Source organism: Hyla sarda, chromosome 6 (assembly GCF_029499605.1).
Source record: "Hyla sarda isolate aHylSar1 chromosome 6, aHylSar1.hap1, whole genome shotgun sequence".
Lineage (NCBI taxonomy): Eukaryota > Metazoa > Chordata > Amphibia > Anura > Hylidae > Hyla > Hyla sarda.
This window is the reverse complement of record NC_079194.1, coordinates 175964869-175982079: the sequence shown is the minus strand read 5'-3', so window position 1 is coordinate 175982079 and position 17211 is coordinate 175964869. Positions and strand designations below refer to the sequence as shown.

At 42.9% G+C, this 17211-nt stretch overlaps 1 protein-coding gene across 7 annotated transcripts in view; it reads left to right on the top strand.

Moving 5' to 3' along the window:
• Positions 1 to 17211, top strand: part of PLCG2 (phospholipase C gamma 2) — a 203758-nt gene that overhangs the window by 123923 nt on the left and 62624 nt on the right. For all 7 annotated transcript variants that reach the window (XM_056525832.1, XM_056525825.1, XM_056525831.1 and 4 more), the window contains exon 16: positions 8411 to 8500. In XM_056525832.1, the coding sequence (XP_056381807.1) occupies positions 8411 to 8500 (90 nt within the window). The remainder of the gene's footprint in view (positions 1 to 8410; positions 8501 to 17211) is intronic.

Here is a 17211-nt window from a genome sequence, read left to right as displayed (position 1 = left end):
GGATACAAATCTCAAGTTCACACATTTATAGCTTTATTTTATTTGAACTGATTACTTTTTTTTTTTTTTTAATTGTTTCTTTCTATTTTGTATAAAAACCTGTAGTTTCCACAGCAACAACGAGCTGATTTGCAGCTTCTTTTTGTCAAGTTTATTTTAAATATTTCCCCTAACAATCTGGTAAATAGAGAAAACACGCTGTGTTTAGGTAATATTAGGGTAATATGACATATAATAAAAGACAAAATGCAGAAATCAGTAATTGTCTACACAGGTTAAAAACCGTCCTGTTACTGAAGGTCCTTCAATAATGTACTGGTTATTAGGGTCCCAGATGGTCCTGCTGCTGGGGTCCCAGATGATAGCTGATAACTCATCTTTTAGCCAGTACAGTGGTCCCTCAAGTTACAATATTAATTGGTTCCAGCATAACCATTGTATGTTGGGTCCATTGTATGTTGGGACCAGAACTCTATGGAAACCTGGTAATTGGTTCTAAAGGCACCAAAATGTCATCCAAAAATAGGAAAAAGTGAGGATTAAAGAAAAAGTAGATAACTAATACAGATAAAGCAAGACCTTACATATAAAAGTAATAAAGATCTGCTGGGAGCCATAAATCACTGTCTAGGTCAGTTTTTTCCAAGCAGGAAGGCTCCAGCTGTTGCAAAACTACAACTCCCAGCATGCCCGGACAGCCAAAGGCTGGGAGTTGTAGTTTTGCAACAGCTGGGGGTACCCTGCTTGGGAAAACACTGGTCTATGTAGAGGACAGGAGCTTCTTCAGGGTCACAGTACACAGTGTCCCAAAAAAGTAACATGGAGCCGCCCTCATCTGGTGTTCAAAGGAGCAGCTAACCCTGGCACAGGTAAAGAGTACAGAACATGTAACACCACCCTGTACTGTAGGGGGCGCTACCAGACACCCAGTCAGTGCATACACTTCAGTAATACAGGGGTTTTACCAGTGTAATCCCCATTCTGATTGGTCGGTTCTTCCAGCCATTGACACGTTTCACATATCTGGACTGTCTGTAGCATTGTATGTTGAGTCCGGTTTCAACTTACAATGGTCCAGAATAGACCATTGCATGTTGAAACTATTGTATGTTGAGGCCATTGTAAGTTGAGGAATCACTGTATTGATAAATCAGCCATCTGCAGTCAGTGGGCTGTCCATCTAAAGCTTAAAAATCATGTCAGTCTATTTCCCCCTGCTCATCCCCATCGGGTACAGAGATGAGCAGTGGGGAATGGACTGACAGTGATAGCACTAGTGCTATGGAGAAGCATTAATCAGTGTATGCAATCTAAAGATTGTATGGTATAGTCCCCTATGGGGACTAAAAAAAAGTGTAAAAAAATAAATAAAAATAAAAAAGTAAATAAATATGCATTAACCCCTTCCCTAATAAAAGCACAAAATGGATGCTGTCACCGGTGGATCCATTACGTGTGACCCTACCCTTAAACATACTAATTTTGGTGCATGTAGTTATAATTTTTTAAAGTAGTAAAATAAAATCAATAAAACCTAAACAAATTTGGAATCCTTGTAACAGTGTGGACCTACAGAATAAAGATAAGGTGTCATTTGTACTGAAAAGTGTACTGCATAGAATTGGAAGCCCCCAAAATTTACCAAATTGTTTTTTTTTTTTTTTTTCAACTTTGCCCCACAAATATTTTTTTCCTGGTTTCTCTGTAGATTTGTGGGGAAATGATTAATGTAATTACAAAGTCAATCTGGTGGTGCAAAAAACAAGCCATCATATGGGTCTGTAGGTGGTAAATTGAAAATGTTATGATTTTTAGAAGGGAAGGAGGAAAAAAACGAAAGTGCAAAAATGATAAATGTGCCTGGGAGGGAAGGGGTTGATAAATGATAAGTTATCCTGGAGCTTATATTAACCTATATATTAGTTTGCTCAGCTCCTTCTGCACTTTCAAAATGACAGGTTCCCCTAAGTTAGGCTAGGTTTCCACTTGCTTTTTTTTACAAAAATGCCAATAAAAACGCCCATTCTGCCACATGGCGTTTTTTTGTGAAAAAACGCTGCGGCCAGATGTTAGCTGTAAGTCAATAGTAAACTGCAAAATGCCAAATCCACTTGGAGTTTTTCAGTTTGGCGTTTTTTTTTTATCCTTTTGGCGTTTTTGGGCTCCTTGGAAGTTTTTAAAAAACAACCTTTTGTCGAGACTTTGGCGTTTTTTCAGGAAAATCTTGGCGTTTTTCTCCCATAGAAGTCTATGGAAGTGAAAAAACGCCAAGAAAAACGCCATATGGGTTTTTTCAGGTGGACTTTACCGATCCAAAAAAGTGTTGGAGATACCTTTTTTTATTAGAATTTAGTAGGGTACCATTAAAAAATAATAACAAAAAGGATACAGTAGTGATGGAAAAAATTGTATTTAACTAAATGTATCTTTTTTATAACAAAATTTTTATTAATTTTTAAACAGGGATCAATTTATGTGGGCGGGTAGAGCACTAAAAATGTAGCAGACAATAATAAAAATGTAGTGTGTGTGTGTTTCACTTTTATTTTTTTTATATTTTTTAGGAGTAGTAGTTACCTGTACTAATAGACAGATCGCCGGGGTCCGTTGCAATGATGTATAATGTATAGATGCGGCTGCTCTCCTATGGTCCCCTGCACTGATGTATATATACTTATTCATATTTCCCGCAGAGAGCTGTGATTGGTCAGATGGTTCCAGCCAATCACAACTCTGTAGGAAATAGGAATATGTTTATATATACGGCCATGCAGGGGACCATAGAAGAGCGACCGCTGCATCCATACATTATACAGGAGAATCGCAACGGGTGTCAGGAGGAGTGACACCCACTGCGATCTGTCTATTAATGCAGGTACTACAGCTCCCAGCATGGAGCAGAGTGTGCTCCATGTTGGGAGTAGTAGTACCTGCAGTAAGGGACAGATCCCAGCGGATGTCACTCCTCCTGACACCCACTGCGATCCTCCTGATGTGAATGTCAGGATCAGCTGTTCTCAAGGCTACAGAGCCAGGAAATCAGCTGATCCTGACCTGAGCAGTATATATACATCGTATACATACTGCCCAGCAAGAACTTACAGTGAGCCTGCAATGTGTATACAGTATACACATTGCTGGCTCACTTAACCCCTTGCTGTGCTGTGCGCTAAGCCAGCCCGGCAAGGAAAGAGTTAACTTACACTACTGGACAGTGTAGGTTAAACCTTTGGGCGGTATACACTATATACAGCTATCTATAGATAGCTGTATATAGTGTATACAGAAGATGTAGAAGTCCCCTTACCTCCGTCCAGTCCCCGCATGTCCGTGTAGCTCCGCCCCCTAGTGATGACGTCATTAGGGTGGAGCTACAGACGCGATCCAGGCTGGCAAGGGTATAAGGCTCTGTTAACTTTGTCCGTATTGGATAATGTGAATAGACCCTTCTGCCAGTGTCTACCCAGACAGGGAGACTCCAGCTGTTGCTAAACTACAACTCCCAGCATGTCTTTGGCTGTCTGGGCATGCTGGGAGTTGTAGTTTTGCACCAATTTGAGGCTCACTGTTTAGGTAGACATTGCATGATGGGCACTCTCCCCTGCAGAGAGCGCAAAAAATGTCCTAACCCATTTTTTCGTGTTTTTTTCTTTCCTCTCGTTTCAGATCCGTGTATGCAGAGGATTACGACGGATTCGATGGATTACCACGGATGAACTGGATTTTTTAAGATTTTAATAAAATGGTTAACGAGGGCTGTGGGGGAGTGTTTTTTAAAATAAAATTATTTTTCCAATGTGTTGTGTTTTCTTTTTTATTGAATATTCAGGCTTAGTCATGGAGGCTGTCTAATAGACGGAATCCATTACTAAGTCAGGGCTTAGCGTTAGCCCTAAAAACAGCTAGCGCTAACCCCCAATTATTACCCCCGTACCCACCGCCACAGGGGTGCCGGGAAGAGCCGGTGCCAACAGGCCTGGAGCATCAAAAATGGCACTTCTGGGCCTAGGTGATAACAGGCTAGCGTTATTTAGGCTGGAGAGGGCCAGTAACAATGGTCCCCGCCCACCCTGGTAACGTCAGGCTGTTGCTGCTTGGTTGGTATCTGGCTGATACTGAAAATAGGGGGAACCCTATGCATTTTATTTATTTTATAAAAAACGCATATGGTTCCCTGTATATTCAGTAACAGCCAGATACCAACAAAGCAGCAACAGCCTGACGTTACCAGGGTGGGCGAGAACCATTGTTACTGGCCCTCCCCAGTCTAAATAACGCCAGCCTGTTATCGCCTAGGCCCAGGAGCACCATTTTTGACGCTCCGGGCCTGTTGGCACTGGCTCTTCCCGGTACCCCTGTGGCGGTGGGTACCGGGGTAATAATTGGGGGTTTGCGCCAGCTGTTTTTGGGGCTAACGCTAAGCCCCAGCTTAGTAATGGATTAGGTCTATTAGACAGCCTCCATTACTAAGCCTGAATATTCAATTAAAAAAAGACACAACACATTGGAAAAATTATTTAGTTTTAAAAAACAGTCCCCCACAGCCCTCGTTAACCATTTTATTAAAATAAAAAAAATAAAATTCATCCGTCGTAACCCATCGAATCCGTCGTAATCCTCTGCATACACGGATCTGAAACGAGAAGAAAAAAAAAACACAAAAAAAATTGGTTACGACATTTTTTGCACTCTCTGCAGGGGAGAGCGCCCATAATGCAATGTCTACCTAAACAGTGAGCCTCCAATTGGTGCAAAACTACAACTCCCAGCATGCCCAGACAGCCTTTGGCTGTCTGGGCATGCTGTGAGTTGTAGTTTAGCAACAGCTGGAGTCTCCCTGTCTGGTAGACACTGGCGGAAGGGTCTGTTCCCATTATTGTTGATAGCTTTATATTCTGTATACCGCACAAAGGGGCTATAGGAGCAGGGAGTCCTGTCAGTCTGGTGACAGGATTCCTGGCTCCTGTATAGTATACATGGGTAGACTATGCCCCCCTGTATACTATACGGCTGGGGGAGGTGAGTAGTGATGCTGTACATCACTCCTCATCTCCTTACACTCTGTGGACCGGGGCTCAGCATCCGACCCACAGAGTGGTACCTGAAGACAGTGAAAAAACTGCAACAGGGTACAAATTTGGCTGTTTCCACACACCAGGGAAAACGCCAGAAAAACTGCCAAAACGCAGGAAAAACCTGTGGCAGTTTTTCTGGCGTTTTTGCTGTTTTTTTTTTTTTTAAGTGTGCAAAAAAACAAAAAAAAACCTAGCCTTAAAGGAGTTTGCCCTTGAAGGCACAGGTCTAATCTGATCACTGTGACCCCACTGGTCATGAAAATGGTCCCCCTGGTTGAATGGAAAGGTAGCTGTTGCGTATGTGCAAAACTAAGCAAAAACATTAATAATGTTTTTTTATATAAACAAATACATAAAAAAATAAATACATAAATAAAACATATAACATATATAGCATGTATTGCAACAAAATAGAAGTAACAGAAGTGCGAGCCTGGTCTTGACAGCATAAACATAGCTTTATTTTCTGACAGCCATAGCATTAATTTATGTACAATTGAATGCGTGAAAGGTCTAAAAATGACAGAAATGATGAAGAAATGTAACAGTTTAGGGATCAGTAAAAGCTGAGTATTTTCTGTATGCTTTTTATCTCCTACATAACATGTCAAATGACAGATACAATTGCACATATTACTACTGATAGGGTAATTTAGACCATTACATGCTGCAAATATAACTATGTATTATATTCATTCTAAGCTCTTAATGGATATATAGCGCCATGCTTGCTTATATTGACTACATATTTTGGCTACAATATAATGTACCATGTTAAGGCTGGATTTACACATTAGCAATGCTATATAGTAGGGGTATGTTCACACTGAACAATCTTATTTTATTTACAACCATATTTTCATCAGTTTTTATGCCACAATGTATTTGTGTGTGTTACAGTCACAAATATAGCTGAAAATATGTTGATTTTTTATTTTAATTTTGTTTATGAAGTGTAAACATACCAAGGTAATAAAAATTATTACATTTATGTGTTGGTGAAAATGTTGCAAAATGCACTCGCAATGTTGAGCATCCATAAATACAAATAATTAACGTACCTTATTATAAATAAAATCTTGCATCATTAGACAAACAGCTTAGGCTAAAAACAATAAAAAATGCCCAAAAGAAGCAGATTGTCATCGCTCAAACTTATGGTTACATTATCTGACATCCCTATCCCTCAACATAGATAGTTACAATGAATTTCCCAAAATTAGGACTATAAACAATCCAAAATCAGAGACGGTGAGAAGAAAATATTACAGGATCCACACAAAACAGTATGGATGATGTCATGAGAAAGCGAATTCCTGCAATACTATATAGATGTAGAACCACCATTGCCTCTCCTGTATTAATGGTTATAGTATATATTTTTCATAATTATACTGATATATTTTTAATAACCTTGCAGCGGCAATCGCTGATGCCGGCTATTAGCTGCGCCGGGGCCTGAGCGGTACGGAGGAGGATGACGTCACAATCTCGCTCTGTAGCAGCTACAGAGCGAGATTGTGATGTCATCCTCCTCCGTACCGCACGGCCCCGGCGCAGCTAATAGCCTGCAACCCTATAGAGCCCATGATCAAAGCTGATTGCAGGACCTAAAGCCAGCAACTCAATGTTGCCAGCTGGTTGGTATGTGTGATCGGGACCCCGCGGGGCAATCGCCTCATCACCTTAATTGACGGCTGGAGGGTCCCTACCTTCCTTTGTGCCATCGGATCTTCTTTGTGTTGCTCTAGCCTGCTTTGGCAGGCTACAGCAACAGACCACAGATAACACTGATCAATGCTGTGTAATAGCCCAGCATTGAACAGTATTAGGAATCAAAAGATTCCATGTTATAGTCACCTATGGGAACTAAAAAGAAAGTTATTTTTTTTTTTTTTTATAAATGTGTATAACCCCTCCCCCTAACAACATTTTTAATCAACCCCCTTTTCCCCTTTCAGAAATAAAATAATGTAAAAAAACAAAACAAAAATAAACATGTGGCATCGCCACGTGTGTAATTGTCTGAGTTATTAAAATATAATGTTAATTAAACTGCGCAGTAAATGGTGTAAACATAAAAAATACCAAAGTCCAGAATTGCGCATTTTTGGTCACTTTATATAGCAGAAAAAAACATCAATAAAAAGTGATCAAAAAGTCGATCAAAAACAAATATGGTACTTTTTAAAACTACAGAGCACGACGCAAAAAATGAGCCCTCAAACAGCCCTGTATGTGGAAAAATAAAAAAGTTGTAGGTGTCAGAAGGGTACAATTTTAAGCATGCTCATTTTCTTATAAAAAGTTATATATTTTTTTTCACTAGAAAAATAAAACAAAATCTAAATAAATTGGGTATTGTTGTAATAATTTATTTTTTATTTTTTTTTACCAAAAAGTGCACTACATAAATTGGAAGAATTATGGATTTTAATAGACGAGGAGGAAAAAATGAAAAATGAAAACCAAAAAATGGCTGCATCATTAAGGGTAGAGATGAGCGAGCTTAAAGTATATTCGATTCGTCACGAACTTCTCGGCTCAGCAGTTGATGAATTTTCCTGCATAAATTAGTTCAGCTTTCCGGTGCTCCGGTGGGCTGGAAAAGGTGGATATAGTCCTAGGAGACTCTTTCCTAGGAATGTATCCACCTTTTCCAGCCCACCGAAGCACCTGAAGGCTGAACTAGTTTACGCAGGAAAAGTCATCAACTGCCGAGCCGAGAAGTTTGTGACGAATCGAATTTACTGTAAGTTCGCTCATCTCTAATTAAGGGGTTAATATAATATCTTATATGAAGTGTTTTTTTTTTTATATATATATAATATCCTATATGATGTAGTTATTTTGTAATAATTTATTAAAAGAGAGGCAGATGTATGTGAGAAATCACTCCTGATAAAGCCAGTCTATGGACGATACACACATCAGGGATTCTAAGCCCACTTGGGATCACAGGAGTGACATCATCATCATTATTTTTTGCAGATTCTCTTTTAGTTTCTTTTAGTGCATTATTTATTGATGGACCTTATTTTGGGCTATTCTTGACAATTTTAGGACCTACTTTTTATAATTACAGTTGTTCTGATCTGTTATCTATCTCATTCCTGCTTTCCATTGTAACTACACATGTTGAAAGGGTGCACTTACCTAACCAGAAGCCTTGGTCATGCACATGCAGCAATAATTTGGCACCTTTTCTAACAATATATTATGGTCATGTCTACGTATGGTGGAAGATGTAGCTCCACCACAGCTATACAGCCACAAGTTGGAGACCATTGACTTTAATGCACAACTAAATTGTTTGCCTAAATATTTTTTGATAGAAATGGTCGGTCCATTATTGTGCCATTGCTGGTGATAAATTGTCATATGGAGATGAGATTGAACAGAGTACAGATGATTCTGCACCTAAGGTAAGTTATTTAAGACCTATTTCTTAATTGGAAAATTATTCATATTGCATGGAATATATTTTTATGGCCACTTCCTGAAAATGTTTGTTAAATTGGACATTAAATTTGACTAGACTATCAAAGAACTATCAGAGACTTGCACAAAAAAGTAAAAAATCTCTTTTTGTGTGGTATACACATTGTTAACCCCTTCCCACCCATAACATATGTGACCTATAGTATCTATAGTAGGTAGGAAATGCCCTATAGTACTTATAGGGAGTAACTGCCCTACAGTACCCAAACAAAGGTAAAGATTTCATAGTGAGAAAGGGTATCAATACTGTCTGGTCAGTAGACTAAAGAGCTTTGCTTCACCTATAGCAGTTGAATAGCTTCCAGTACTAGTATAGAGAGATCAGCAACCATTAAAAGGTATTCATACAATAAGAAGCAAAAATAATGAAATGAGAACTCTGCAGATGGGAGATGATGGTATGAATGACGATTCAAAAGGGTGACAGCCAGAAATGGAAGGATAGATGACAATGACAATAGCTGAAGGAGCTTACAAACTTTCACTATCTTTTCCTCTAACTCCAATAACCTAAACTGCCATAAAACTAAGCTATCATAATATGCCTGCTTTAGCCCTAGTCTAGGCTATGGAAAATAAACAAGAAGGCATTAAAACCCAGAAAAACTCAAATAAGGCTGACACTAAAAAAGCAAGGCACTATGGGGGAGATTTATCATTGCTTTTAGAGCATTTTTTTGTCTATGTTTTGGTGCAGTTCAGGCGCAAGCAGCAAATTTAGCGACTTTTAAGCGTTTTTTGATATAGACAGTTTCACTCTTTTTTTCCTACCCGTAGAGATTTTTTATTTTTGACCATGCAGTGGTTGTATATTTATCATTTGCGACTTTTGTCAAAAGTCGCTATTTTGTGCGCAAAGGGACTTTTTTAGGCGCAAAGCTACACCACCTACCAGTAGGCATGAAAATCACTTCTACCTTCCACAATTCAACCTTTAACCTCTTGTGGACAACAGCATCCCACTCCCATTCTATGACACCGCTCAGGAGCTGAGCGGGGGACATAGCTGGGTGGTCCTGGTGGCTATCTGCAACCAGGTCCCATCTCTAATGCCAGATATCACTGATCACGGTGATGCCTGGCTTTAACCCCTTAGACACCGCAATAAAATTTGATTGTAGTATCTAAAATGTAAGTAAAATTGTCCCAGCAGCTCTGTGAAAGTAAGTAAAAACACCTAACCTGCCAAATTCAGGACCCTCACAAGTGTCTAGAAAAAGTGTATGTGGTAGAGCTTTTCCCACCACAGCAGAGCTGCGCAAAATTCATCATCCTGCTGCACCATCTTGATAAATAAGATGCACGCTAGTATAACCCACCACTAAAATAAATGTGGGAAAATAGCTCTACTGTAGACATTCTTTGATAAATCTGGGCCTATAACTTTCAAATACCAAACTTAGGATAAAGTGAACAGGAAACAAGAAATAGAAAAGGAACTCAAAACAACACCACAGAATAAACACTTGATAGGCCTAGGCAGTGAATCCCTTTAAAGGCAAACACAAAATCCTCAAACATCTAGACCTAAGCCTTTAAGATACCAGACCCATTACTCTGGAATCAGACTAAGAGACTATTGTCTGGCAAATGCCTCAGTGCTTAGAACACAGAAAAAAAGAAGAAAAAAAAAGATAGCAGGAAGATTTGAGCGTTATGTAACAGAATAAACAATAAGTACCTATTGAGAGGAAGTGCCATATAGTATGCAAAAATATACATTACTTACTTACCTACATTAGAAAAGTGCCCTTTAGGGCACACATTTAAAATGCTTCCTGTAATACTCATTGTGAGAAAATAGCTTCCAATAGGAATGGAAAGGGCATTATAGTGGCTACAGTGACAAACTACCCAGTTTACTATATAGACATAGTGGCGGAGATGACATCTTGTGCTGCATGACCAAAGCACAGGGCCCATCTCCTATACTTCACAGCTCCCGATTGTTCAGTGCTCCCTGCTTGCTGCCTCTACCAAGCCTGACTAGTCAAGGCCAGAACAGAAACTGACTTATGCTGAAGATTGCTGACTTACGTGTAGCACCACAGTACATCTTAGTGGGGAGTTCATAATCTTAGAGGCTTTGTCATCCATGGTTAGTTATTTGTGCAGAGAATAGCCCAACAGTGCTGGGAATCTTTGTCTGTGAACTACTGTTATAATCAGGGCAGCATATTTTTATTAGTGGGGGAGCACGGTGCATTATAATTGACAGAGGCAGGAACAATGTATTAGGCTCGGTTCAAATATGTCCGGCATCTGGCAGAGGTGAACTCAGCTTAGATCTGGACGCAACTGATGCCACAACTTATGAAAAGTTGTCATCAGCTGTATGGCATCTAGTGTCCATGTCCAGTGCCCTCCGGCGTGTCCAACCATCGGCGTCAAAATTGAGACGCTGTATGATTGTGAACTGTCCCATTGAAATGAATGGGATCAGTTCTAGCATCAGTTTCCCTCCGATGCACGCCGTAGGGAAACTGTGTCGGACAACTGAAATATGTGAACCCAAATTAACAGTAATTGGAGGGGTAAAGGGTTTGTCACGGCACCATATTTTGGAGGAAACTATATGGAGCTGTTGCTTCCAGGGGGGGCCAGGTGTAACAGTATTATATCTAGGGGTACAGTGTGTGACAGTTTTATATTCAGGGGGCACTATGTGTGGCTTTAATATATTCAGTGGGCACAGTGTTCAGCAGAATTATATTTAAGGGGCACAGTGTGTTACAGAATAGCATTGTCACCTGACACCAGACCCAAATAAGTGGACATTAACTAAAAGTACCCTTGCTATCGGGTATCCATAGGGAGAAAGTGCCTTATAGCACCCAAAGGACCCTACAGTACCCGTAATGTGCTTTTCCTAATGCAAACTATGTGAACAGTATATTGCATCACAGTCCTGTTCTGTACACTAAGTTCTCCAGTAATCATACCTTTCCTTCTTTTATATACAGGAATGTTTGTCTGGCTTTGTTTCATTGAATAAATTTTTTCCTTTATTCAGTCCCAAGACATTGAACGTTCCCAGAATTAGGTTGGATGCTAAAGTTACAATGTAGCTAAGCCTATGAGCCGAATAAACGCCAGTGCTTATAAGATTGCAAAAAGACATATTTACACAGTATCAAACTGTTACAGCTGAGTAGATAACCTTAGTGTGAAATGTATCTAGTGTCATACTTCTCTTGTTCCCGTCCAAACCTGTAATTCTCTCTAATCAGTGCTAACTGTCTCCTGCAGTATTTGTGGGCAAGATGCATTATTCTCCAAGTGGCGGTCTGGGCATTGTGCAGACATTATAAATAAGTCGACATAAGCATTCAGAGCCCATTTTTGTGAGAAACACCACAAGTGTTAGACAGTCGCATTTTATACTCATTTTTCTTTACAAAATGTTTATAGTATAAAGCTAAAAAAAAAAAAAAAAAATAGAAAGAAAGAAAAGAAGAGCGGCAACTAAAGGGAATCTGCTTCCATAACATCACATAGGTTTTGCCAGGCACTGGATAATGCAATCTGATTGGCTGCTATGGGCAACTGCACCACTCTTCCTCTGCACAGGTTTTGATAAATCTCAGCCTTTGTATTTTTTATTGGACTAGACATTTGTTACAGGGTCACTCTGCTGCTCAGCGTTTGGAACAAAATGTTCCAAATACTTAGAGCTGGTGCCAGGAGCTTGTGACATCATAGCCCCACCCCCTCATTATGTCATGCCCCGCCCCCTCCCATAGAATTGCATTGAGGGGGCGTGATATCATGAGGGGGTGGGGCTATGATGTCACAAGCTCCCTGGCATTCGGAACATTTTGTTCCAAACGCTGAGCAGCGTTTAAGGGTCTATTAATGAATATGTTTCAAAGTGCAAATCTTATCATGGTTCAAGCCATACTTTATCTGTATAGACACGGTATTTGTGTGTGCAAATAAGCCCATGACTTGATAGAGCTAGCTATTTTTATTCCAGACATCCTTTTTTTTGAATTTCAATAGTCTTCTCCAGCAAGGAAATGTAAGTCTTTTTTGTTATTATGCAAATGACACTCAAGTGCCCAGGGGGCATGGCATGGCAAGCTCCCAGGTTAGTCAAACCCATGACCTAATTTTTTACTGCCCACCAGCCTGCTTGCATCCACCTACACCTTTTTGATTGACAGCCACCAGATAAAGAGGATGTGGGCTGGACTTTCTTGGCTCTTACCATGCTAGGAATGCCCCCTGGACACTTGAGCATCATTGACATAATAACAAAAAGCTTCTATGCTGCCAATGGAAAGCACTATTAAAATAAAAAAGGTATGCCGCTGGAGCATGATGACTATTCCTATCTAGTCATGTGCTTATTTACACCCGTGTTCCTGCTGACAGGTTGTCACGATGCCGGCTGGCAGGTAGTGGATCCTCTGTGCCAGAGAGGGATTGGCGTGGACCGTGCTAGTGGACCGGTTCTAAGCCACTACTGGTTTTCACCAGAGCCCGCCGCAAAGCGGGATGGTCTTGCTGCGGCGGTAGTGACCAGGTCGTATCCACTAGCAACGGCTCACCTCTCTGGCTGCTGAAGATAGGCGCGGTACAAGGGAGTAGGCAAAAGCAAGGTCGGACGTAGCAGAAGGTCGGGGCAGGCAGCAAGGATCGTAGTCAGGGGCAACGGCAGAAGGTCTGGAAACACAGGCAAGGAACACACAAGGAACGCTTTCACTGGCACTAAGGCAACAAGATCCGGCAAGGGAGTGCAGGGGAAGTGAGGTGATATAGGGAAGTGCACAGGTGAACACACTAATTGGGACCACTGCGCCAATCAGCGGCGCAGTGGCCCTTTAAATCGCAGAGACCCGGCGCGCGCGCGCCCTAGGGAGCGGGGCCGCGCGCGCCGGGACAGAACAGACGGAGAGCGAGTCAGGTAGGGGAGCCGGGGTGCGCATCGCGAGCGGGCGCTACCCGCATCGCGAATCGCATCCCGGCTGGCAGCGGAATCGCAGCGCCCCGGGTCAGAGGACGTGACCGGAGCGCTGCCGCGGGGAGAGTGAAGCGAGCGCTCCGGGGAGGAGCGGGGACCCGGAGCGCTCGGCGTAACAGTACCCCCCCCCTTGGGTCTCCCCCTCTTCTTAGAGCCTGAGAACCTGAGGAGCAGACTTTTGTCTAGGATGTTGTCCTCAGGTTCCCAGGATCTCTCTTCAGGACCACAACCCTCCCAGTCCACTAAAAAAAAATTTTTCCCTCTGACCTTTTTGGCAGCTAAAATTTCTTTGACCGAGAAGATGTCCGAGGAGCCAGAAACAGGAGTGGGAGGAACAGATTTGGGAGAAAAACGGTTGAGGATGAGTGGTTTGAGAAGAGAGACGTGAAAGGCATTAGGGATACGAAGAGAGGGAGGAAGAAGAAGTTTATAAGAGACAGGATTAATTTGACACAAAATTTTGAAAGGACCAAGATAGCGTGGTCCCAACTTGTAGCTAGGGACACGGAAGCGGACATATTTAGCGGAGAGCCATACCTTGTCTCCAGGGGAAAAAACGGGGGGAGCTCTTCTTTTCTTATCCGCGAACTTCTTCATGCGTGATGAAGCCTGTAAGAGAGAATTTTGGGTCTCTCTCCATATGATGGAAAGGTCACGAGAAATTTCATCCACAGCGGGCAGACCAGAGGGCAAGGGAGTAGGGAGGGGGGGAAGAGGGTGACGGCCGTACACCACGAAAAATGGGGATTTGGAGGAAGACTCAGAGACCCTGAAGTTATACGAGAATTCGGCCCATGGGAGGAGATCTGCCCAGTCATCCTGGCGGGAGGAAACAAAATGTCGCAAATAATCACCCAAGATCTGGTTAATCCTTTCTACTTGTCCATTGGACTGGGGATGATATGCAGAAGAAAAATTTAATTTAATCTTGAGTTGTTTACAGAGAGCCCTCCAGAATTTAGACACGAATTGGACGCCTCTATCCGAGACAATCTGCGTAGGCAACCCGTGAAGACGAAAAATGTGTACAAAAAATTGTTTAGCCAACTGAGGCGCAGAAGGAAGACCAGGAAGAGGGATGAAATGTGCCATTTTGGAGAATCGATCAACGACCACCCAAATAACAGTGTTGCCACGGGAAGGGGGTAAATCAGTAATAAAATCCATACCAATCAGAGACCAAGGCTGTTCGGGGACAGGCAGAGGATGAAGAAAAGCAGCGGGCTTCTGGCGAGGAGTCTTATCCCGGGCACAGATAGTGCAGGCTCGCACAAAGTCCACAACATCCGTCTCCAGAGTCGGCCACCAATAGAAGCGGGAGATGAGTTGCACAGATTTCTTGATACCCGCATGACCTGCGAGATGGGAGGAGTGACCCCATTTGAGGATTCCGAGGCGTTGGCGAGGAGAAACAAAGGTCTTTCCTGGAGGAGTCTGCCTGATGGAGGCAGGAGAAGTGGAGATCAGGCAGTCAGGTGGAATGATGTGTTGCGGAGAGAGTTCAACTTCTGAGGCATCCGAGGAACGAGAGAGAGCATCGGCCCTAATGTTCTTATCGGCAGGACGAAAGTGAATCTCAAAATTAAATCGGGCAAAGAACAGAGACCACCGGGCCTGGCGAGGATTCAGCCGTTGGGCAGACTGGAGGTAGGAGAGGTTCTTGTGGTCGGTGTAGATAATAACAGGAGAACTTGATCCCTCCAGCAGATGCCTCCATTCCTCAAGTGCTAATTTAATGGCTAGAAGCTCTCGATCCCCGATGGAGTAGTTCCTCTCCGCTGGAGAGAAGGTCCTAGAGAAAAAACCACAAGTGACAGCATGCCCGGAAGAATTTTTTTGTAGAAGAACAGCTCCAGCTCCCACTGAGGAGGCATCAACCTCCAATAGGAAGGGTTTGGAAGGGTCAGGTCTGGAGAGGACGGGAGCCGAAGAAAAGGCAGACTTGAGTCGTTTAAAGGCGTCTTCTGCTTGAGGAGGCCAGGACTTGGGATCAGCATTTTTTTTGGTTAAAGCCACGATAGGAGCCACAATGGTAGAAAAATGTGGAATAAATTGCCTGTAATAATTGGCGAACCCCAAAAAGCGTTGGATAGCACGGAGTCCGGAGGGGCGTGGCCAATCTAAGACGGCAGAGAGTTTGTCTGGATCCATCTGTAGTCCCTGGCCAGAGACCAAATATCCTAGAAAAGGAAGAGATTGGCATTCAAACAGACATTTCTCAATTTTGGCATAGAGTTGGTTGTCACGAAGTCTCTGAAGAACCATACGGACATGCTGGCGGTGTTCTTCTAGATTGGCAGAAAAAATTAGGATATCGTCCAGATATACAACAACACAGGAGTATAACAGATCACGAAAAATGTCATTGACAAAGTCTTGGAAGACGGCAGGGGCGTTGCACAGTCCAAAGGGCATGACCAGATACTCAAAGTGTCCATCTCTGGTGTTAAATGCCGCTTTCCACTCGTCCCCCTCTCTGATGCGGATGAGGTTATAGGCGCCTCTTAAGTCCAATTTAGTGAAGATGTGGGCACCTTGGAGGCGATCAAAGAGTTCAGAGATGAGGGGTAAGGGGTAGCGGTTCTTAACCGTGATTTTATTAAGACCGCGGTAGTCAATGCAAGGACGTAGGGAGCCATCTTTTTTGGACACAAAGAAAAATCCGGCTCCGGCAGGAGAGGAGGATTTACGGATAAAGCCCTTTTTTAGATTCTCCTGGACGTATTCGGACATGGCAAGAGTCTCTGGGGCAGAGAGAGGATAAATTCTGCCCCGGGGTGGAGTAGTGCCCGGGAGGAGGTCGATAGGGCAATCATAAGGCCTGTGAGGAGGTAGAGTCTCAGCTTGTTTTTTGCAGAAAACATCCGCGAAGTCCATATAGGCCTTAGGGAGACCGGTTACTGGAGGAACCACAGAGTTACGGCAAGGGTTACTGGGAACCGGTTTTAGACAGTTCTTGGAACAAGAGGACCCCCAACTCTTGATCTCCCCAGTGGACCAATCCAGGGTAGGGGAATGAAGTTGAAGCCAGGGAAGTCCAAGGAGAATTTCCGAGGTGCAATTGGGGAGGACCAAAAGTTCAATCCTCTCATGATGAGATCCGATGCTCATAAGAAGGGGCTCCGTGCGGAAACGTATGGTACAGTCCAATCTTTCATTATTTACACAATTGATGTAGAGGGGTCTGGCGAGACTGGTCACCGGGATGTTGAACCTGTTGACGAGAGAGGCCAAAATAAAATTTCCTGCAGATCCTGAGTCCAAGAAGGCCACTGTAGAGAAGGAGAAGGCAGAGGCAGACATCCGCACAGGCACAGTAAGACGTGGAGAAGCAGAGTAGACATCAAGGACTGTCTCACCTTTGTGCGGAGTCAGCGTACGTCTTTCCAGGCGGGGAGGACGGATAGGACAATCTCTTAGGAAGTGTTCGGTACTAGCACAGTACAGGCAGAGGTTCTCCATACGGCGTCGTGTCCTCTCTTGAGGTGTCAGGCGAGACCGGTCGACCTGCATAGCCTCCACGGCGGGAGGCACAGGAACAGATTGCAGGGGACCAGAGGAGAGAGGAGCCGAGGAGGAGAAACGCCTCGTGCGAACAGAGTCCATATCTTGGCGGAGTTCCTGACGCCTTTCGGAAAAACGCATGTCAATGCGAGTGGCTAGGTGAAT